General features: G+C 39.7%; 1 protein-coding gene across 3 annotated transcripts; it reads right to left on the bottom strand.

Moving 5' to 3' along the window:
• Positions 1-7,827: 7,827 nt before the first annotated feature.
• NPS (neuropeptide S) lies at positions 7,828-21,823 on the bottom strand. 3 transcript variants are annotated; one of them, XM_054071908.1, is made up of 5 exons: positions 21,655-21,823; positions 21,275-21,537; positions 20,006-20,142; positions 11,184-11,265; positions 7,828-8,809 (listed from the first exon to the last, which is right to left on the bottom strand). In XM_054071908.1, exons 4-5 carry the CDS (start codon positions 11,223-11,225, stop codon positions 8,600-8,602), a joined length of 252 nt encoding a protein of 83 aa, XP_053927883.1. In that variant the 5' UTR covers positions 11,226-11,265; positions 20,006-20,142; positions 21,275-21,537; positions 21,655-21,823; the 3' UTR covers positions 7,828-8,599. The 3 variants fall into 3 exon arrangements, with proteins under 3 accessions (XP_053927883.1, XP_053927884.1, XP_053927885.1); XM_054071909.1 differs by lacking the exon at positions 21,275-21,537 and having other exon boundaries at positions 21,590-21,823; XM_054071910.1 differs by lacking the exons at positions 21,275-21,537; positions 21,655-21,823 and having other exon boundaries at positions 20,006-20,243.
• Between the last annotated feature and the right edge of the window lie 946 nt (positions 21,824-22,769).

Genomic DNA, 22,769 nt, shown 5'->3' with positions numbered 1-22,769 from the left:
TTGTTTATTTATGGTAAAACTGAACCATTTCCTGAAGGGCAAGACTTTTAAAAGTAACTCTCAGAAATAAGAGTTTTCATACACTCTGAGACAGGGACCCCTGGAGAGCAGTTGTGTTTGCTTTTTCTTCCTGGCTTTGTTTTGTTAGTCACGAACAAGTACTTACCTCTCTGCTGTTACTGACCATTATTATATTTAACAAGGCACTGAGAAAAATATACAACTGTACTGGGGTCACTATAAAAAATATAATGCAAAATTACTGAAATATCATTTGCTATGACCATTGGTAAAGAGGGGTATTTCACTGGTAACCAGTATCAGTGTTGTGGAGAACTAATGAGGAAGACTAACTTTTTCATGAATTGCACAAAATAAAATTTCTGCATTTGTTGGAAATATATTTAAAAAAAAAAAAAAGCCATTTAGTGAGAAGCCGCTGGCGTCAGCTGAAAAGGCAGGTTCTGATACTGTCACAGACGTGTCAGCATCAAGCTGCTTCACGTGGAAAAGGACATGCATTTGTGAAGTCAGATTTAGACAGGGAAATTCTGCCCTACAGCAGCACAAAGGCAGGTGTCAGAGGTCAGAGCATCATCCCTGTCCTATTCTCTATACCGCAGGGAGGAGCTGGAGTGAACTAATGCAAATGGTGAGATGGTAATGAATAACCACATCATATATTCCCCCACTAACCCTGCCAGCACTGAAACAAACATTTTCCAATTTATGTGTCAAATGAAACTGTCTTCAGCTATGAGACCCTTAAAAATCCTGAGTTTTCTTAATGCAGTTTGACTACATCCATCTAAAATACAAGGTATTTTAAAAAGTGAAATAATTGAATATAGCTTAGCAAAATATCCACATTAGGCTGGTGAAAAAAAATTCCAGCTGTTTTTTTTAAGGCTATAGCATCTATGGTGCTGTTAACTAAGCAATGCTACAAGCTCAAAGGTACCGACTGGGTGACAGGGGGACAGAGTGAGCAAGGCGGCAAGAGCTCGCACTGTGATAAAACACCTGACTTCGTTCTGAGAATGTAGTGAAGATAAATATAACTCATTTCCTTAACACAAGCACGTAAATGACACTTTATTTGTTGATCATAAGGAGTGATTTGTAAAGTTCAAATACCCAAATATGCAAATTGACACAATGCTTTACATGCAAAAGAGCAAACTATCTCAACTAACTGCCACGAAGCATACCTAAATCTGCTGTATATCTCATTCTCATGCACACCCTTTTCCTACGCTGGGAAAATGTGCTGTGCAAAGACAACCATGCATCACAAAGCACCTGGGCATTAAAAGCTACAGTTCGCTGGCAGAAATTTAGAAATATGCCAGCTTGATACAAAAATAGAGAAATTAGTCGGGTTTTTCAAAGTGCTTTAGTGACCTGGTGCTTGAGTAGCATCAATTTGAAATGGAAATTGTGCTCTGACACAGTGGCTTTGCCCAACTGCTGGCAGTGAGAAGCATCCATGGGAAAGCTGATTACATTATTGTATATACTTGCAGAAAGAGAAAAAAAACAACCCACATTTCCAAGTGGGAAAAGAATAATTTTTTGGTTTATTAGTATCTTTTCATAGGCCAATTACATCAATTCCACCCACATGGGTCATTTGTCTTCTTTCATTTAAGGTTGTTTAAAGTAATCAACAGGATCTCCATGCCTCACTTAGCGTACTTCATTATGTTCAGCAATCAGGATTTGGCCTTAAATTGCCCTGTTAACTCCTCCAGTCAATTTTCCTACATTGCCTCAAGTTACTGTAAGGAACCTCATTAATAAATGGGCATGATTAGATCACACAATCAAAATTAACCAAAGAGACAATATAAGTAGGGCATTAAGTAAAGTTTGTTTTCTTCCAATTGTGCTATTTTATTACAAGAACCAGAAATACAGCATTTATTATTCTCTTGGATGTCTCTAGGACAGACAATATGATAGCAGTCAGAATCCAGCACTCGGGGCTAGCCCATACTCGGCATGACTTCTGATGACAAACCTTGAAACTGAGTCAATATTGAGCATTCAAATAACTTGGCCTCTTGACTTACCCAATGCTTCTCCACATTATGGTGCACTCCAGCCAGCACCAATCGCCAATTGCTGTCTAATTAAGTGAATGACTTAGCATCCTTCCTGATGTGCCATGGTGTCTTGCGCAATAATAATTTTACCATGTATTTAATGTGAAAATGAATTTAAAACTGAGAAACATTAAATGAAGTGGCATTTCACAGGATGCACTTTGCCAGGCATCAGTGAATAGCAGAAAATACACTTGTGACTGTGCTGCTCCCATCATCCAGAAAGTTAAGATTCACATTGCCAGCAGGAACGAATAATATGCAAACCTGGCTAAAGCTAAAAAGCAAAAAGACCAGCAGAGTCAAACACATCCCTTGTCTTAACATAAGGAAACCAAAAGGCACGCCTGTCCAAGAAGCTGAATTCTTTTATCAAAACTATGTGGAAGTGTAACAAAAGCCCTTACAACTTCAGACTGATAACATGTGATATCTCTGACACATTTCCAGATAGTGGGGAATGTTAACACAACTGTCACTCCATGGCTTCAAGAAAATCATTAACAGAAACAGTGGGTCTCAGTACAAAATTAAGACAGCTGAATTTATAGCCTGAAAGGAGTTGTCTGTATTTGAATTGTATGTCTAACCTCACATTGTAGTCAGCTGAGCTTTGTCTGGTACGTGTCGATGGGTTTTCAAACCCGTGCAGAGATGCACTGTTCAGACACACCTTATGGCTATGTGCTGCAGATCATGCTGAGAAAGACTCAAACACCTGAGGATGAAGACTCCGGCATGGAAAAGGAACTGTGTCAAGCAGGCTCCTTCCAAAATATGTAACGATCCCAGGTCTTTGTTTATCAAGAATATATTCTAAAACAGCACTGCAGAGGATTATCAATGAAATAACCAGTGAAGAGCAAACACCACTAAATGGCAATGATTTTTCCCTCAATGGTCATTTTTATTTATATATACTCTCCCTTTCCCCCTGTATTTTGAATCACATTGAGATCCATTTGTTCTTTCAATTTCTTTTACGATTTTTAATAGAAACAAAGTGAACAAAAACTCTGCAACACGTATAACCACCATCTACTTGCCAGTGTCCTTTTTATTTGAAAAAAAAAAAAAAAATGGTAGGGAGACAGATGCCTCCCTAGAATAATGATCACTCCTATATTTACATCTTTGTGCTTAACAATAAATTTACACACATATCCTTGTAGACCTTTGGTTCATCCAACTGTCATGGTACTAATTATAATGCAGTGGCTGCTAATGAAGAAAGAGAGCCAACCGCAGTGGCCTGGGCTCCTTGCAGAGCTCCCAGCTCCAGCATCTGGCTGTGGTTTTGAAATGCCAGTGATGCTATGGTCCCCAAATTGAGATACGGTGGGCTAAAAGAGACAGTAGGCACAAACCACAAAAATCAATGAGGATGCTTTCTGAGAAGAAAAATCTATTAGCTCACATAGCTGCTGTGAGGTGCTCAAGGGTTGCCATAGAGATTCACTGGCTTCATTCGACCAAGTGTAAGAAGTAAACACAAAATACTCTTACCGTTAATATGTTGAACGTCTGAGCCAAAGCCCATTGAAGACACTCAGGAGCTTTCTGTTGACTTCAATGAGTTGTAGATGATGTCTCAAGAGCAGCACTTGACAGATCATTTCTTATCGTATTGAGCCCTTTTATGTCCTCTGAAAGGATCCTACGGAAGACTTTGAGAAGATAGGTCTCAGCTGATTAAGCTTTTAAGATATGTTTAATTGTAAGCATAACCAATGCAATGACTTCAAATCCAGTAGTGTATTAGAAGAAAAAAAATCTTTCTATCACCACAAAGGCAGAAAATTTTCCCCTAGCTCTAAACCCAACAACCAGAGTGAAGAGTGATGTACAGCTGTATCATTTTCTCAGTCAACAAGCTAAGTTCTTGGTTTGGTTATGCTCACTAATCATCGCATGTTAGGGTAGCAGGATGAGCTCAGCTTGTTGTCTTAAAAAAATGTAATGCCATACTGTTTCACTATTAAAATAAATTTCAATATAGTGTAACATTCTGTCAAACTAATAAAATGCATAACTTTGACATTTTCTTATCTTTTTTCCAAACTCTTTAAACATTTAAGCAGGCAGCTCATCAATGACATATTGCATAAACGCTTCACTGTTAGAAGTAATTTTTCATGATGAATCTTTAAAGTGCCAGAATATCTGATAAGTTAAATTTTGATTTTCTTTATATGACAAATGCTTAATAGTTGTCTTAGAGTCTTTCTGCACTGTGAGTTTTATCTGTATTTTATTACAGTAATAATAACATCTAATATACTCTCTCATATCTGTCTTGTTCTTTCTTAAGGTCAAAATTATATCCAGAGCTAAAAGCAGCAAGAGACTTCCTCCTTTCTTACTTTCAGTATGATAAGGCAAAAATTTACCATCTACAGACAAATAAGAACAAATTAGGAAATCTAGACAGGATATATACATACTTTAACGTACGCTTGGTAATCAGAAAATGAAGTATTGGCATGTCATTACAACAACTAATTTTCAGTCTTGCAAGTAGATCGGATGCCACTACATTGAGCTATATAATTGCCTTTCTTACCAATAATCTGTGCAGAAGAAAAAAATGTTAATTCGTTCTCCTGTCTTCAGGCTGATTTTACTTGTTCATATTTTATTGGATTTGTTCTTTTTATTTTCACTTAGTGGTAACCTTAGCTGCTTTCTTCAAAGGCACAGATGACTTTTAGAGAGGAGTGGAGCAGCAGGCAATGTGCAATAAGGTACAAGGCCTTTTGCAAGGTGCCCTTCCAAGGGTGGGGATGGGGATGCAGCACAGGTTCCTGCTTCTGCAGGGCAGCTGCAGCACAACTCCAGGACCCGGGACAGGCTGGCTGCTAAAACTAGTGACTGTTACGTTTGAATATGGCTTTCACAGCCCAAAACCAGGGACGCATTAATGGAAACTTCTGGCCAAAACCTCCAAAGGTAGACACCAGTTAGAGCAAAGTAGGGTAAAAATAATCGTATGGATTCTACATGTCATTTAAATGCATTTTATTGCCTTTTACCAAAAGATGCACAATCAAAATAGAAGAAGATACCTAGTATTCCTAGCTCAAGATCGAATAAGCTGTTACTCAGCCTCATCAGGGAACGACCATTTGTTTGTCAGTAGCTGGAGTAATGGACAATGCAGATGAAAACAGCTCAGAAACCTGCTGGCTGGCTTGGCTATGAAATCCAGAGGGCTCCCTAGAGGTTAGAAAATGAATACAAGTATTGGAGTGCTCAGTCCTGTGCTGAAGGTGATGCTGGAGGTCATGATGGTGGGGCAGCAGAGCTCTTGCCATTTTCCCTGCCTCAGGACTCTGTGCTGGCTACAGAGACCATCCTGCTCCACCCCAATACTTTGAAAACACTTTTCAGATCCATCAGTCATGACACAGCTTGTGCAAGATGGCTTAATAAAGACAACTTCTCATTTTTCAAAAGAAGAGATTATGTGGAAATGAAGTGACTTATTTAAGGTTACAAACTGTATTACTATCAAAGGCCAAGACTGGTCAAGGCATTCCTAGCTTCCTGACTTGCTCCTCAGACTCCAGACAAAGCATTATTCTTCCCATGCTCTAAACCTGTTGATCCTTTCGCTTCGATTAGCCAAGGAAAAGAGTAATGAAAGTCAATAAAGTATCTTCATAGAGTAATGAATCCCTCTTCTCCAGAAAGGAAAATAACTCATTGCAGTACAATAATCATGCAGTCGGCTCTCATAGCTATAGTAGTTTCAATCATCCTCTTTGCACTGAAAAAAAGACATTTTATGTCACGTTTCCAGTTTCTGTCAGCATAAAAATTAATGTGCTCAGCAATGGCACCTTTAGATCCTTATTTTCTGACAGAGATCACTTAGGTTTCTCTCTGTTCTTTGCAAAATAAAGCCACCTTTAAAGTTCAGAAAAGAGTTTAGCATTTCATGTCAAAGGCAGCATGCATACCGTGAGTTTTCAGCGAGTGGTGATGGCAAGATCAGGCCACTGGTGATAAAACTGCTTCTGTAAGTCAGCCGGATAATCTGCATTTTCCTGCCTTGCTCAATGTGATTTAGTTGTGTGCAAGACTTATGGCTCTTGGTGGCCTCTTCGTACCATCTTTTTTTCTATATGCACATCCCTCAAGTTGGAGTGGCTTATCAGGGAATGACTAGATCATAAATAATGGGCTTTTTCCTGTAGGCAAGAAGCTATTTTTCTTGCAGCCTATCCTCTCAAAAAAGGGGGATGGAGGTCTGTGTGAGCAGGATACTGGCTCTCCATTCCTCCTGAACATACCCTGCTCAAAGGCAATTGCCAAAACACTAAATGAGTTAGTCATATATCTGCACAATAAATGAGAAGGAAAAGGCTGATTTTGAAAGCTACACATATAGCTCTGTTGGCTTACAGACAACCTTGTTTATCATAGGTTATCAAAGCAGAAATATATTTGATCATGTAGAAAAAAGTTAACTAAAATGGATGTGAAAGCCCAAGGAAAAGATAAATCTGGACTTGTTTCATTTTTTTCCTTTCCTGAAAAATAAGTTGGGTGGTGATATGAGCTGCAAGGATCAGCACAGAGCTACTCCAGGTAGCTGCACTGCGACAAAACACCTCCACCTCACTGAATACGGGTGTGTACAGATGCAGAATACACACTTTATGCCTGCAGAAGGGCATAATTAAATCTGCATTACTTTTTTCCCTTAAGTATGGAAAATGAAAACCCACCAACATTAGGACCCTGCATTTGGGACCTGTGTTTCGGTTTGGTACCTCTCAGCAGCACTTACCCACGTACTTAGCAGTCACACGCCAAGGGTCATTCCTAGCCCTTCGGTTTTACATGGCCAAAGGCATTAAAACACTGCTTCTTGGGCAGTTCTGAACAGAGATGGATAGTGTTTGAATTGGAAAATTGCATTTGCAAGATATGTGTCACGGCTGAAATCACAGCATCCAAGAAAGAAGCAGGGATAATGCCCTCCGTGGTGACACTCCTTGTGTGCCACCGTGTTTGCTGATCTGGGCTTCCTCCCATCCAGATCTCATATGAGACAGAGTGCATGAGAAAAGTGATTATCTAACATTTTTTCTTATACATTTTTAAAGGTCTCTAGATCTCATTTGATTAGGATCTGCAAGACCTAAGCAACCTAGACACCAATAGTACCCAAAAGGAGTCTGTTTAAGCAGCTTTAAAAAATATGATGCTTCAAATATTTCAGCATGAACAAACACAGACAGGAGTGTGTTTGACCTCATCGAATCAGCCAGAAATCAGACAGCTGTAGTCCGGAAAGCCACTATCACCCTGGTACAGCTCTGTATTCAAGTCACTTTTCTGCATCGGCTCAGAAGTGCCAAACACAGGAATGGGCACCATGGAGGAGATGATGCCGATAAGCTTTATCCTAGGTTTAATAATGATTTCCTGGGTTATGATATTTAACAGCAAAATATTAGAAAGCATCCATATACTGATTTATTATTAGCTTAGCTTTGAATTCAAAATGCATTGCATGGACACCTTGCAACATTTTCAAGCCAACATCACAGCTTGTTACAACGCATTTGGAAGGGACAGCCACAAGGTAAAATTCACTATACATGTAACTCAGCTGATGACCTTTCCGACACACCACATTTACATATTTTCAGACCAAATTACTTTTTCATTTTCCAGGAAATTTAAAAAAAAAACCCCTCATTGTTAATTACTGTGCCACAGCTGTAGCAGATGAGCAGAAACCGGGTCTGGCACATTTCATCAGGTGTGTGTTGCCTACATGAGTCAACTAATTGAGGCAAATGGAGCTGCACTGATACCCTGCCTTAGAGTGATTTCCCAGGACTTTTCCAGAAATGAGATGACACATCTCAAGAGATTATTTCTGCTAAAGTAATTTTAAATAACTATATTAAAAAGAAACTAGAAGTTACAAGTAGGGCCTGATTCTGTCTTTTACCAGTGACCCTTCATATCGCTGGAAATGCAAAATTAAATTTACTTTAAATCTGTATTAATATTGCCAGAGAAACTGTCTTCAAGAAAATGTGATTTGGGACAGGGAAGTACGGTCATGCCTTGCCTTGTTGGTGGGTTTGCCTCTGCAGCAGAGAGGAGGGATGTCAATCCTCCCGACAGGCTGCATGCACACGGCTATTCAAAGCACAGGACTATTTTTATATTAATCAAGAGAAGGCTGATTAAATCTGCAGCTGTACAAAGAAGGGGAATTAACCACATGAAAACATTCATTTCAATACAAAACTTTATGATACTGTAACTTTGGAAACAAAGCCCTTTCTGAGCAATCCCATCTGCTCCACTTGGCTTGTGCTCTTTGAAATAAACATCTGTTTACACGATGAAGACACGGGTACATTTGCCTCTGTTGGTTTTATCATAGAAAAGCATTAAACTGATTTTAAGCGCAAAGTTAAACATCAGATGCTAAAATCGAGAGTGTGGTTTTGAACATTTGTTTATGACTTTGCTCTTCGAAAGGAAGTTTTTTTAATTCCCGATCCAACACCATTGCGAAAGGACCTTTTATTGAGAGGCATCTCCAGGTAAGGCTTTAAAAAAGCCAGTTCTTCATTCCTGCCCACTTTGGCTAAGCAGTTGTTCAGCAGGACGAGGCAGTAATCAGATTTTCCATACAGCTGGCAATTCAAATAAAAAGGATTGCTGCTCTGAAGATAACAAAAAAAAAAAGAAAAAAGAAAGAAGAAAGAGAGAAGAAAAGGTAAAATTATGGATTTGTGTATTTGCCAGGACTTGTCCAGTATAAAAAGCAAAGCAGAAACACAAAAGCAATTTATGCTTAGAATGAAAAGGATGAACTGTTATTTTCTAAGGATTCGTCACATTCAAAATCAGATCTTTTTGTAGCTTTATAAAAAACTTAGCTGTGGTATTTCTGGTATAAAATACTGACACTGTTACAATTATGCTTACAGTATGAAATAAACTGTTTTCCATGACGTTGATCAGTTGTGACACATAACACAGTTTCCCTAGAGAAGCATGCATGTTTATTGCTTTAAAATGAGATTGTTTTTTTCAGGTAACAATGAAAGAGCATCTTGGTATCACTTGTGTGAAATCATATAGTTTAAACAATAGAGAAGAGAAAATGGAAATACCTGTAAAGCAGAAATTTGGGGGAGGAAGTTGTCTAGTAGTTATTACTAGTTATGGTAGTAGTTATGACTAAGTTTAAAAATGAAAAACAAAATAATGGGAATTTTTAAAATGTCTGGAATAAACTTCATATAGCTTTATATACATGTCCATCTTCCCTGTACTTTAAAGTATAAAGATGTAAAGTATATAAATATTTTAAAAATTCAAATTGCCTTTAACTTAACATTGAATTTACAATGAAACATTACCTGGCACGTCTGTAGCTGTTATGTGCATCTTTCATGCTGTCATGATTTACCAGCTTGTTGATTATCTATCTAAAAGAAATACTCTGCCATCATTTCTAAAGTTGTCCGTATCGCATTCTTATTTGGGAAATGGTCGCTTGCAAAGTTGTGGGGTTAACATTTGCCTTTACTGGAATTGATGTTAAAATTGCCACTCGCTTCACTAAGATAAGTTTTAATCCAGTGTGCTATGACTTTTATTAATACTGTTCTGTACTTAACATTTTTTTCTGCTCTGTGCCTATAAAAGGTAGGTTAATGATTCTTTTGGCAAGCAGGAGTGTGTACTGAGTCCGAGGCAGCTGAGCCGGCACACAGCTCACTAACCACACAGCCTTCTTTTGCCATGGACTGAGATTTTTTTCCCCGAGCTGAAGTTTCTCCCTAACAAGATGAAAGACTTTCTGTAAGAAACATAGCACAGAGGAATTCCCCATTGAATTTTTAGCTGCTATCTCACAACCTACAAAAGGACTTACACTATTGAATAAATTATCGTTGCCATAAAGAGATCCATTAGGAAATGTGGCTAGTCAGATCAAGCTTAATATAAAGTATCGGTGATCAGAAATGAGAGATCAATCAGCATTTACGGAAGTAAAACACACAGAGAAACCAGATGACAGATAGATTAAGGCTTATGGGAACTTCACATCCATAAAATAAACAGCTGCACAAATAGTCACCATTTCTGCTAGGGACAGATCACCTCAATGAAAAGATAACGATGCAAAACACATCAGAGGAGACAAAGAAATCTGAACTATGGCTCCTAGAACTGATTTTAGAGCAGTAAAGAAACAGGGAGACTAAAGACAACTTTATCCAAGCAGGGAAATGGAACATGAGTAGAAATAAAATATGTCATCCCACATTGGGAAAGTCTTAAATGGCATCTGTACGGTTTCACCAGCAATCTGTCACAGTAATCTGTTCAAGATCAAAAATGAAAGGATATCAGCATTATCTAAGTAACCTGCTCACTTTGATTTCAGAGGCTGTTCTACTTTCTTTCATAGTTCAATAAAATTCATATTACTGATCCTATGCAATAATTTTCTATACCTTTACATAACAATTTCTCCTTTACCTACACACTAAAAGTGACAAATAATGTTACTGGACTATAAAACTAGCTAGTAATAAGTGAAATTAACACACACACATCTATATCTATATCATCTATATCTATATCTATATCTATATCTAATCTATATCTATATCTATATCTATATCTATATCTATATGTATCTATATCTATATCTATATCTATATCTATATTCTTGTACCTGGTTGATACTGACAAGGTATTTAGGTGAAATGGAGAGGAAATCGATGCTTTTCTCTTTTTCATATGATATTTCAGGTTCAGCAAAAGTTCCCCACACTCTTCACTAAATATGCAATAGATTTCTTCCATGATTATTTTAAAGGCTTGCATATTCTATTAATAACTAAAGCAACAATTGAGCTGTACTGCAGGAAAATATTTGACTAATACCTTGAATACAGGAAACTTATTTTATTTTATAAGAAACAACAACAAAGAAATAAGCAAACAAAAATTATATAAAATAACTATTTAAAAGAAATTAAGCATCTGATCTTCAAGTAAGCAGGAAGAATTACTTACCGTGGAAGGAACAACTGGGTAACATGAGCATACAAGTGTCATCGAGATCCAAAGAATGAAAGCAAAGTTTAACCTGCATAGACTTCAAAGAAAAAATGAGATCAGTTAAAATTTGAAGTAAAAATCAAGCAAAACTACATGCCTACACACAAACAGTATATTTTATCTATATGAAAAGTATTTTGCAGTGTCTTTACCTGATCATTATTTACTCAGGAGTTTATATGTATGTACGTGCAGTTATATTACCACATTCCTCACATATCCTTTCAGTTCTTTCTTATATGACCATTTTATACCAGAGTTCAGGTGTGAAAATGTCATCAAAGCTGATTTTATTATGACTAATTGGTCCTTGTTTGGCCTTTTCTTCTTGTTAAATGGGAAAATGGCAAGAGCACACATTCATCTGCCATTATGAAACTACCAATTGATTTCATTTAAAGTGCTCCATTAAAATGTCTCTCAAGTGGGTTTTACTGTTAAGTCTGTATCATCACAGCAAATATGGTCAAAGGTCCAAAGATTTCAAAAACACACTTTAAGAATTTTTTTACCACTTTCAGTATATCATATTAAGACATTGAAAGGCTGTCCACAAGGGAAAAACGGTAAAAGTGTTCTTTAAGTAGAAGTTCCTTAAAGAATCTCATTATACTTACAGAAGCTACAATACAGAGTAACAATATAGACCTTTCTCTTTTTATTCCTCCTCTCACCTTTTTTTTACATTTTTAGTATTTAATGCATCCAACTTTTAAGATTTTCTTAGAACTTAAGTTCTTTGGACATTAACCTCTTCTCCTGCATGCGGGCATATCTTAGATTATGCTAAGATTATTCAGTCAGATCTTCTGTAGGATTAATAAATTCTGTTAATCTCCATCCACGTAGCAAATGTTTAATGCCCAAGATCATAACTTGTTACAGCAACAAATCTAATTGCGCAACATTTAATTTAATTGTGCAACATTTTAGTGGATCTGTGAAGTTTTTAATAAAGAAAACTGCAAAAGCATTAAGAGTCCCACAAAGTCTCTGAATTTTAGCCTGCACAGGTGAAGGAATGCTGAAAAACATTAAATTGGGTTTTTATTTCCCTTAGAATGAAAACACTAAGGATCTTTTCTTGACAGTCATCCAGTGTTAGACATAAACACCAGTGACTCGTCAGCCTCAAATGTTTTACTTCATTCAGTGTTTGCACTGAAAAATCAACATACGAGGGCTCCGGGAGGGAACTCTGTGTGATTCTTTGAGGAGAATTGAGCTATTACAAGTTATGGCAACTTTAACTGGAACATTCAGTCTTCTGATATAGATGTATTTAATTCTGGAAAGTAGAAAGTAGTAATGCCTTCAGCTAAGGCCAGAAGAAATATTGTGGCATGCAAGCGCCTTTAACACGTTTTATAGAAAAACTCATAATTTGATCTGATTGTGGTTGAATATTTTCTCATCATCACTGTACATGCCCATGCTGATAATGTCAGTGGTTGATGCAACCCAATGACTCTTAATTTACTTCTAAAAAGTACGTGTTTGTAGTTGCTGGAAAAGTACATCAGGATTCCTCAGGAGCAAGAAAGGCTCTAGAAATATAAGATGAAATTAGCCTCATTTAAACTCCGCAGTAAGCAATCCATTTATAAAAATCAACAGGAGAACATTTGACTATTTGCATATTCAGTATGTGTCCTATTCAGAGAGAAAATCCTTTCCTTTGAATTGAACATCCCATTCCAACTCGTACAGGACCTCCAAGTCCAACCGATAAGCGGATTAACCCGTGTTTCTGCTAAAATGAAAAGCACGTTGGGTTGGATTCTGCTTAAGCATAGTTTAGCGTCAGCTTTCATTGTATCTGCATTTAGTTTAGCTCCATTTCAATACAAAATTAACCTTCACACAACATTATTAGTGGAAAAGACGAAGGACAGAAAATAGGCTTGTGATTACAGCTCAGGATTTCTGGGTTTGAGGTTGGAGTTTGTGCCTTAGAATCTCAAGGTAATGTTTGGTACAATATTGACTTCTGGTTTTTAAACTATGAGTTGTAAGAGTTCCTGGTGACCTCGCATTGTGCCTGGTCAGTATCTCCAGTGCTTACCTTTATCATATCCCTCTAAAAGAGTAGATTTGGACACATTTATAGCTCACAAGCTTTGAACATGAGAAATGCCCAGAGACTCTCTATAGACACCTTCAGTGTGAACAGATGGTGAGAGGACAACCAAGCAAGGCCACCAAGGACCTCCCAGGGAACCCCAAGAAGACGGCCACATAGGCCTGGACAGGATGAAGCTTTTTGGAGCCGGGACCAGACTACAGAAATTTTGAGCAACATGGGAAGACAGCTTTTGTGTGACTTTCTAAGGAAGGACGAAAACCTGATCAAAAACATTCATCAAGGATGTTTCACCCAGCAGGTGGGAAAGGAAAAGAGGCTTACATGGCAGCGAATTTCCCAAATGCTTTACAAAATCAATAGTATCTGGTCTGAACACTTGGAATAATATAATGGTTAATTTGAGGGTTTACATTCCTGCTCATATTATAAAAGTTGAGGGTTTACATTGCTGCTCATATTATAAAAGGTAACAGTATAATATTTTTTAGCAAAAATCTTCAGCTAAGAAGATGCTTTCTGTTATCAATTCTGCCTAAAAGTCAGGGAAGTCATGACAGACTAGCAGTCCTTAGGACCTGACTCTAAGAGGAAAAGGGCAAGTAATGTCTGGCTTTTCTCCCCACAAAATCCAAGAGCAGATTCCACATTTTCAAAGGCTTTGAACAGCTGAACAACCACAAACTACTTTCACCAAAGGCAGATGCAGATTGCAGTTCGGCATGTGTGAGTTTATAGAGACATCACCAGCCCAGAACTGAGATCAAGGGGTTTGTCCACCTCTGAGACACACAGAAGTGGTATTATGTGAACAGAATGAAGATTCAAGCTCTCACGTTTGCTTCTCACTTCTCTGAGTTTATTTTTTCTAGGTATTCAGGATGCGATTTAGCACACCACAGCTGTGATTTGCATGCGTAACGTGTATATGGAGATTTAGTTACATTCAAGATATTCCCACTTCAGGTTTGGCTGAATCAGGTTTAACAGAACAAGTGGCAATTGACATTTCTATCTTCTACTCTGTCTGCAGAGCACCCAATCTGAAGCCTTGCTCCCAGCTAAGGTTCACCGGCAGGTATCACAGGTCATATGAATCATTAAGAACCATAATAAAAAATCCAAGCATCCATAAAATTTGCATTTATGACAATAAATTAGTAGTACTATCTTCCACTTCCATACAAAGCCAACAACATTTGCAGCAGTTTGTGCAGCACTTCAGCACAGTTCAGGCAGAAGGGCACGTGAGAAGTGCTTCGCCCCCTGTTTGTCGGCTCACAGCCCAGGGAAGTCCTCTCTGTCATAGTGATGGGCACTCACCTCAGAGTTAAAACCAGCGTTTCAACAGAGAAAGCCTCTGAGATATCTAACCCTTCCACCCAGAGGGAACTGGTAAGGAAGGAGACTTCAGTGCAGTGGGTAGGTTGTAATGAGTCTCCAGATCCTTCACAAGGCTGATGATCTGTTGAATCAGGTGGACAAGTTGCAGGAAACAGTTAAATGGCTGGACAGTAATGGAGGGGCAGAGATGGAGTCAGAGAAGTGGTTTCAGAACCACGCTTCTGTGGCAGATATCACAAAGAATGAAGCACCTTCGACCCTGCTGACTACAAAAGTGGACTCTGCTTCAGTCCCCACTCTCCAGAGCATTAGAACCAAAACCAGATATAAGGCTCTAACAGCTGTAGACACCCACGAGCGAGGTTTGCAAGGAGAAACTGTACCAGCAGCACACAGTGGATACTACGAAATGAAACAATGAGTTCTCATAGTGGGTGAATCTGTTAAGGAGCACTGAGGCACTCATCTGCTGGCCTGACGGAGTCATGAGAAGCGTGATGCTTTCCGTGAGCTAAGGTCTGAGATGTTGCCAAGAAGATGCCACAACTTGTCAAGAGTATAAGCTACTGTCTATTGCCACTCTTTCATGTGGGCACAAATGACATCTCGAGCTGGAACCTAGGCATGAGTAAGGAAGACTACAAAGCCCTAGGAGTGCAAGCAAAAGGTGTTGGTGTCCTAGTTATCTTTTCTTCCATTTTAACAGAGGAAAGGGTGCAGACATAAACACATGTATAGTGCACGTCACCTTCTGGCTACGTGACCAGTGCCGTTGTGAAGGCTTTGGCTTTTATGACAATGGGACATTCTTAAATGACTGTAGCCTTTTATGAAGGGATGGGATCCACCTGTTTAGAAGAGGCAAGGAGATATTTGGCAGCAGGCTGGCCAACTTGGTGAGATGGGCTTTAAACGGAAGGGCTTGGAGGACAGGATTCAAAGTGGCAATGCTCATGCAGTTGCATCCATCTAGAGAATGAGCCAGGCCAACCAGAGCAGTAACAAATGTTCCTCAGCCGCCTACCAAGATAGAACCATAAGACCGACCACCTCATGCAGCCTCAGGAACAAACAAGAGTTCTGCACCCAGTCAGAAATTTAGGACATCATAGGAAAAACCGAAACATGGCGGAACAACTCACATGACTGGAGGATCGCATGGATGGCTACAGGCTCTTTAGCAAAGACATACACAGAAGAAGAGGAGGAGTCATCATGCTTTATGTTAAGGACAATCTTGGATGTATAGAGGTCAACTAAAGCAATTGTGGAAACCCTATCAGATGCCTCTGGGCATCTCCAAGGGAGATCTTACAGCTGACATCTTGTACCAACCTCCAAACCAAGACGATAAAGCCAACAAAGCAATACTTAAGCAAGTCTCGGGTCAACAGAAACCGATTCTTTTATGGGTGACTTCAACTACCTAGATATTTGTTGAAAGAGCAATACAGCAACTCACACACCATCCATCAAGTTCTCGGAACGCAAAGAGGACTGCTTCCTCAAACAAATGTTAGATGTGTGATTCAGGAACGAGGCACTGCTGGAATTACTACTTACAAACCAAGAAAACCTGCTTTGCAATATCTCAGTGAGTGATAGCCTTTTCTGCAGTGATCACACTGTTGTGAAGTTTGAGGTCCTGCTGAGCATGCTGAAGATTAGTGTTAAGGCAAAGTTTTTAGATTTCAGAAAAGCAAACCTGGAGCTCTGTTGGGAGGGAATTCATGGGAAGCTTCTGTGGAGGATAAGGGAGCTAGCAAGTGCTAGGAGTTTTTCAAGAATGCTGTCTTGGAAGCACAAAAACAAATTAATCCCCCTTAAAGGTAAGAGAAGTAGGTAGAGTAAGAACCCCTTGGCTTAACTGTGAGTTTCTGAGTCTGCTCAAAACCATGAGAAGAATACTAGAGATGGAAGAGTGGATGAATAGCAGTTGAGAACCACAGGGGTATTGCCAGGGCGTGCAGAGATGCAGCTAGAAAAGCAAAACCTCAGCTCTAATTGAAATTGGACAGAGATGGCAAAAACTAGACGAAAAGGTTCTTCAGGTATGTAAAAGCCAAACAGAAATAGAAGGTGTTAAGAGAGCAGGCTGATGTTGTTGCAAGGCCACTCTCCACAATTTTTGAGGTCAACCAATGTCCAAGAAGACTGGAAGAATGTTAGTGTCATTGCCATCAGTCTTACTTCAGTCCCTGGGAAAATTATGGAATGAATTTTCATGGGGCCTACCACAAGTCAAATGAAGCACGCAATTGTGAAAAGTCAGCAAGGGTTTACCAAGGGCAAATCGTGTTTTACAAACCCGACTGCCTTCTATGACAAAGTAACCTGCTTCGTTGATGTGGGGTGAACGGTGGACATTGTATACCTGCCTTTCTCCAAGGCCTTTAATACATTTACCCACAGCCTCTTTCTAGAGAAACTGATGCATTACAGTCTAGACAAGTGGTCTGTGTGGTGGGTGGGGAACCAGCTGACAGACCATACCCAGAGGATGGTGGTCAATAGGTCCTTTGCAAGCTGGCAACCTGTCACAGGTGGGGTCCCCCAGGGATAAATACTGGTCCAAACATGGTTTAATATTGTCATAAGTGATCCAGCTGATGGGGTCAAATGTACCCAGATGAAGTTTACTGATGATAGAAACTCAGTGGGGAAGTGGACACCACGGAAGGGAGAGCCACTCTGCAGGCAGACTCAGATAAGCTGGAGGAGTGGACTAAGAAGACCCTTATGAAGTTCAAAAGGACAAACGTAAGGTCTTGCACCTGGGAAAACATAATTCAGGAATGCAGCACAGGCTGGGATCTACCCTAGGGAGCAGCTCTGTGGAAAGGGATCTGGGGGTCCTGGTGGACAACAAGCTCAATATGAGTGATCGATGTGCTGCTGTGACGAAGAAAGCCAATGTGTTGCTGGGATGTATCAACAAAGGCATCACCACCAGAGATAGAGTCATTATGCCATTCTATTCAGTGCCTGAGAGGCCATACCTGGAATATTGTGTACAGTTTTGGTCCCCACTATACAAAAAAGGTGGAGACAGACTGGAGAAGGTCCACAGAAGGGCCACAAAGATGATCAAAGGACTAGGAAGCTTGCCACATGAGGAAAGGCTGAGAGAACTGGGTCTGTTCAGCCTTGAGAAAAATAAGATTCAGGGAAGACTTTATCACCACATTCCAGTGTTTAAAGGGTGGCTACCACAGAAGATGGAGACTCCCTTTTTACAAGGAGTCACAATGAAAAGACAAAGGGTAACACGTACAAATTACTCCTGGGGACATTCTGTTTGGACACAAGAGGAAAATTTTTCACAATGAGAACAATCAGTCATTGGAATAATCTCCCCAGGGAATTGGTGGATTCCCCAGCATTGGACATTTCTAAGATTCAGCTAGAGAGGGTGCTGGGCCATCTTGTCTAGACTGTGATTTTTCCAACAAAGGTTAGACCAGATGATCTTTGAGGTGCCTTCCAACTTGATATTTATGGTTCTATGAAAATCACCTCTTCCCTCCTGCTTGCTTTGTCCAAGGAATAATGTATTGCCCTTTGCTGCTGCCCTGGTTTGATTCTCCACAAAAAGTATACCAAACAACACAAAGCTTCCTGATAAGCCTTTCAAGCTTTGAAACTTAATAAGGTTAATAGGCCTATAAGTTTAAGAACATGATATTGCCCTCCCCCATCACAGCAGTAAATCTGAAGTGTTTAAAGTGGCATTGTGTACCCTTGCTAAGGGATCAAAATAATAAAAATTAAAGCATACACTAAAGACTGTCTGCATGGTCCGTTAATGTAACCCCAAATATTGTAAACCCGTAGCATGTTAGTAGTCTGGATATAGGCAAGGCTCTAAATCTCATTGTTCCCTTCTAGCATGGCTTTTTTTTAGAGACAGTTGCCTGGATATTTTGCTCTGAGCTCAAAGTTTTTCTTGCAAGAACACCAAGAAACCAAAGAGCCAGGATGGTTTGCTTTGAGATCATGGCAAGGTGCAAAACGGAAATTAATCATGCTCACAGCCTATAAATCTTTTCCTGACTCAGTGATAATAGAAAAGCCCAGCAAGACACAAAGACAGAGGCAGAAAGCAGGTTTATTCCTTCTGCCGTTATTGCTGTGTTCTCAACGCCAGCAAAGGTAGTGAGATACAACCAAAGCCTTTGCTTGCACCACTGAGCAGATCTTACTGACAGACACAGAAAAGCTAAAACGTTGCTATAGATGCACACTTGATGGTTCTGTGCATTTGCCTGCTGTAATTTTTTCTAATTCCCTTACACTTGGATATGATCCAGAAAGACACTGTCCCAACAGGGCTCAGGGGCTGTAAGGACAAACGGTGCAGCTGGGTTGAACCACAGCTCTTGCCCCATTCCTGCCCTCGGATATCCTGATCACTCCAGGAGCACGTGGCACTTTGTCCATGGGCTGGAGCATGTCCTCTGTGTTATTTACTCTGCTCCTGTGCTGCAAAGGTACTCCCACAGAAGGGCTCTTTGTGGAGAGATGCGATAGTCTCAGCAAAGGTCAGGTGCATATCTTCTGAGTCTATTGAGACCTGTGTTGGTTGCTTTGGATAAACAGTTTGGCATTCCTGTTTCAACTTCAGAAGGTCTCCAGAAGCAGAAGACATTTATTGAATTTCATTTTGCTTGCTAATGCTGCTGCTTGCAGACCAAAATCCTGTGAGTGACACGCCGCTTGAGCTTATTGCAGACAGAGGCAGCTCCTACACTGAGCCATGCACTGCAGCCCTCTCTTAAAGGATGCACAGCTCCTTTTTAAGGTCTAATTTTCAATGCAATTCCACTCAGACATCATTCCCCTCTAAGCCCGCGTTAGACTCCAACAATGCACCTTCTGATGCACAAGTTTGAGATAGGAGGAGAAAAAGAAAATCAAAAAGGCATTAAAGCAAGAAGCAGCACTGCTACTCCTGCGGTACTCAGCAGTTAGAAGGTGTGCAGCAAGTAGTTCGCGTTAGACTATGAAATGAACAGGGTGTAAGATTTGTGGATCTACAGATAATATGAACCTTGGAGTCTGTGTTGCCACTCAATTTCAAAGCACTCCTGCATCATCAGAGCTGTGCACGTCACTGTCACAGGAAAGGGGATAAAGCTGCAGTCTGATTCTCCGTGCCAGAAATGGAAATTAGTTTTAAAGTCACGTTTTTGATCCTACTTCAGACAGAAATTGTCAGCTGTGTCATAGTCACCACCCTCAGGATTTAAGAGTCTAAATCATCACCAAGAATTATATATATATTCTCTTTCCTGGTTACAGTCAACATATACAGAGACAACGTGGGCAGAGACAGCATGAGTTTCCTTACCTGGGTCTGTCAGTCCCACTCCTCGGCACAGGGCAGAGTGCTGCTTGCGTCAAGTTGTGCAGTGATGTCAAATACCTCTGCCAAGTGCACAAATGTCCACATGACTTCTGCTGACACTATCACGTTCCTGCTATTTTCTATGGGAAATGATAAGAAAAATGCTATTGGCGAAAGCATATTTAAACATGGCAGAAAATATGTCCAACTTGTAGATGATCTTGCATTTTTGTCAGATTCCTTAGCACACCTTCAGAAAAGCAATCTGCATGAAGTACAACAGCAAGAAAAAGAAGCTCTCGGTATTCTTTATGTGCCACTAAATACTAACATAATAATAATAACAATTTCCAGAGAGGAAAAAAAAAAAGGCAAAGCAGATAAAACTTGCTCAACTCCTTAAGGATAGACTCAGCAACTGAAAAGTAATGGTAATTAACATTTTTGCCATCCTTATTTGTGCATACCAACATAATTTATGCATTCAGAAATGTCTCAAATGGATCCTCCAGGAAGTAGCTGCCTAAGAAAAGATGTCAGTGCTGAGCTAAAAAGACACCTGTCAAAGCTGAAACTCAATTTCTGTTCAGATGCAGCAAAGTTCTCCATGATCTGAGAAAGTCTGAATAGTTGTTGAAGTAGAAGCAAGAAAAAAAGCCTAGATAGACAAGAAAAGGTATTTTTTTTTTTTTAGGAGAGCAAGGAGGAAAGGATGTAGGAAAGTCTGATGTGACTTAAGAAGATCAAACTTTAAAGGGATCAAACTTTAAAGGAGTAAAGGAAAGCTAACATAGTATAAATAGCAGGGAATAGGGAAAAAGAATTGCATGGCTTTGAAGGGCATAATTTTTTATATATGTTATTGCACTGTAGGGTTCTCTGGTGGATAAGGCTAAAAGAGACAAGGAAAATGTATCAGGATTGTATTTTTTATTATGCTAAGATGGCAACAATTTATTCTGTCTCAAGCAAGTTTGCATATTTTCATCCACAGAATCGCAGAACAAAACCATATTTTTCTGCTCTCCAAGTCCTTGAGATGCCATACCAACAAGATGTCATTTGGGAATGGAAAAAAGGGAGTGACGTAGGGCAAAAATTAGTCATGGCAGCACAGCTAACCCCATGGAACAGTTACTGTGTGGAGGCAAAAAGTGGGACACAAACCTGCAGACCTGCAGTAACTGCAGTGAGGGACACAAAGGATGCCAAATGCTCATCCACACACTCACCATCTACAGATTTGGACAAAAAGGGATGAATAGCTCATACCTGAGCAGGACTTTATGCAATCTGGAGTGACCTTCAGCGTGGAAAACAGGTCAGGTGGATGCAAAACATCTGTCAACCATTTTGTTTCATCTATAAACAGTCCTGAGCCGATCATCCAGGAGAGAAGCGAAGTTATCTCTCGCTTGCACAGGATTATGAGAAAATATCCAGATCACAAGTGAGGAGTGGCTCATTTCCTTCTGAACAGGCAACATTTGTGAGGCAGAAATCTCAGCTGTTCCACAGATTAGCTCTTGGCATTTCTGGAGAAGGGTAAGATGCCAGTTTAAATTTGTGACACAAGACCTAACGTACCTTTAGGAAATAAGTGGCTACAGCTGGAACAGTAGTCATTATATGTAGGAGGTGAGAGGCCACACCTTTTTTTTCTCCAAAATGCCGAGTGTTTTCCATCTGTTCTTCATGCTCTTTTAACTCACTGCTGTTTTCTTTCCACTTGTCTGTGCCACTTAAATAAACAAGGATTTTACAGCTTCTTTACAGGAGCCATCCTTTTCTCTAAAAGCCTTTAGATAGGAAGGGTCTTCTCTGTAATGACCTACTAAACAGAAAACAAATAGGCACTGAACCCTAGAGCAAGCTTCACATTGTGAATATACCCATTCTTTCAAATTTGCTGGTAGGAAGATAAAATAAAACTACAAGTCTGCCTTGCTCTACAGGCAGTTGAGACCCAGAGGTGGTACCAGGCACCGGGTACTGCTCCGACCTTAGTTAGTCCATGAGTGATGGCAAGCAGCTTCAATACCTCGCAAAACGCCAGCCCTGTATCATTACTTTGTGAGTATCATTGGTTATAAAGGTCCTCAAGCAGGAGAGAGGTAAGGTTGCTGTCATACAATTCGGTGCACAAGGTGACATGCCTTTTATTTGAACATAAGCTACTGAGGAGCTTGATTTCCGCCCCCATGTTCTCTTCCTCTTACAAAAGGCTTCATCCAAAAGTATCAAATGCCAAAAGAAAGAAGAACTTTTGGTTTTCTCACTGAAAGCCTGTTGTAGCTGACTGGAATTTTCTTGCTCTGTGCAAGCATTTCTTCATACCCAATTATGTTTCAGCACAATATAATTCCTCAGGAAGCTGTATCTGCCTCCCTTATTCTTCTATTACTTGCATTAATACTTAATCTACAAATCTCGTCTCTTTCCCTGTCTCCACCTTCTGAATTTCTCTTTTAGCTCAGGGTTTTCACGCTTTTTTCCAATCTGTACCCATCCCCATAGCTGTTAACTTTGGAGGTAATCAGCTGCTACTTCTTAATCAAGAGTACAGATCAGTATGAATAAATACAAAATCCAACATCAGACAAGCTAAATTAACCTCGCTTTCTGGAAAATAGGGCAGGCCACAAATACTGAGGATCAGGATTGTTCTTTGCAGACAGGACAGTGGGTATTCTCTAGCTACTTACTGCTTGAGTTCCATTGCTCCTGTCTCACTGGAAAAGTGCTGAAGGCACAGTACGTGGAAAGG

The sequence above is a fragment of the Cuculus canorus genome, chromosome 7 (genome assembly GCF_017976375.1).
Source record: "Cuculus canorus isolate bCucCan1 chromosome 7, bCucCan1.pri, whole genome shotgun sequence".
Lineage (NCBI taxonomy): Eukaryota > Metazoa > Chordata > Aves > Cuculiformes > Cuculidae > Cuculus > Cuculus canorus.
The sequence above is the reverse complement of the archived record's forward strand: the minus strand, read 5'-3'. Positions and strand labels throughout refer to the sequence as shown.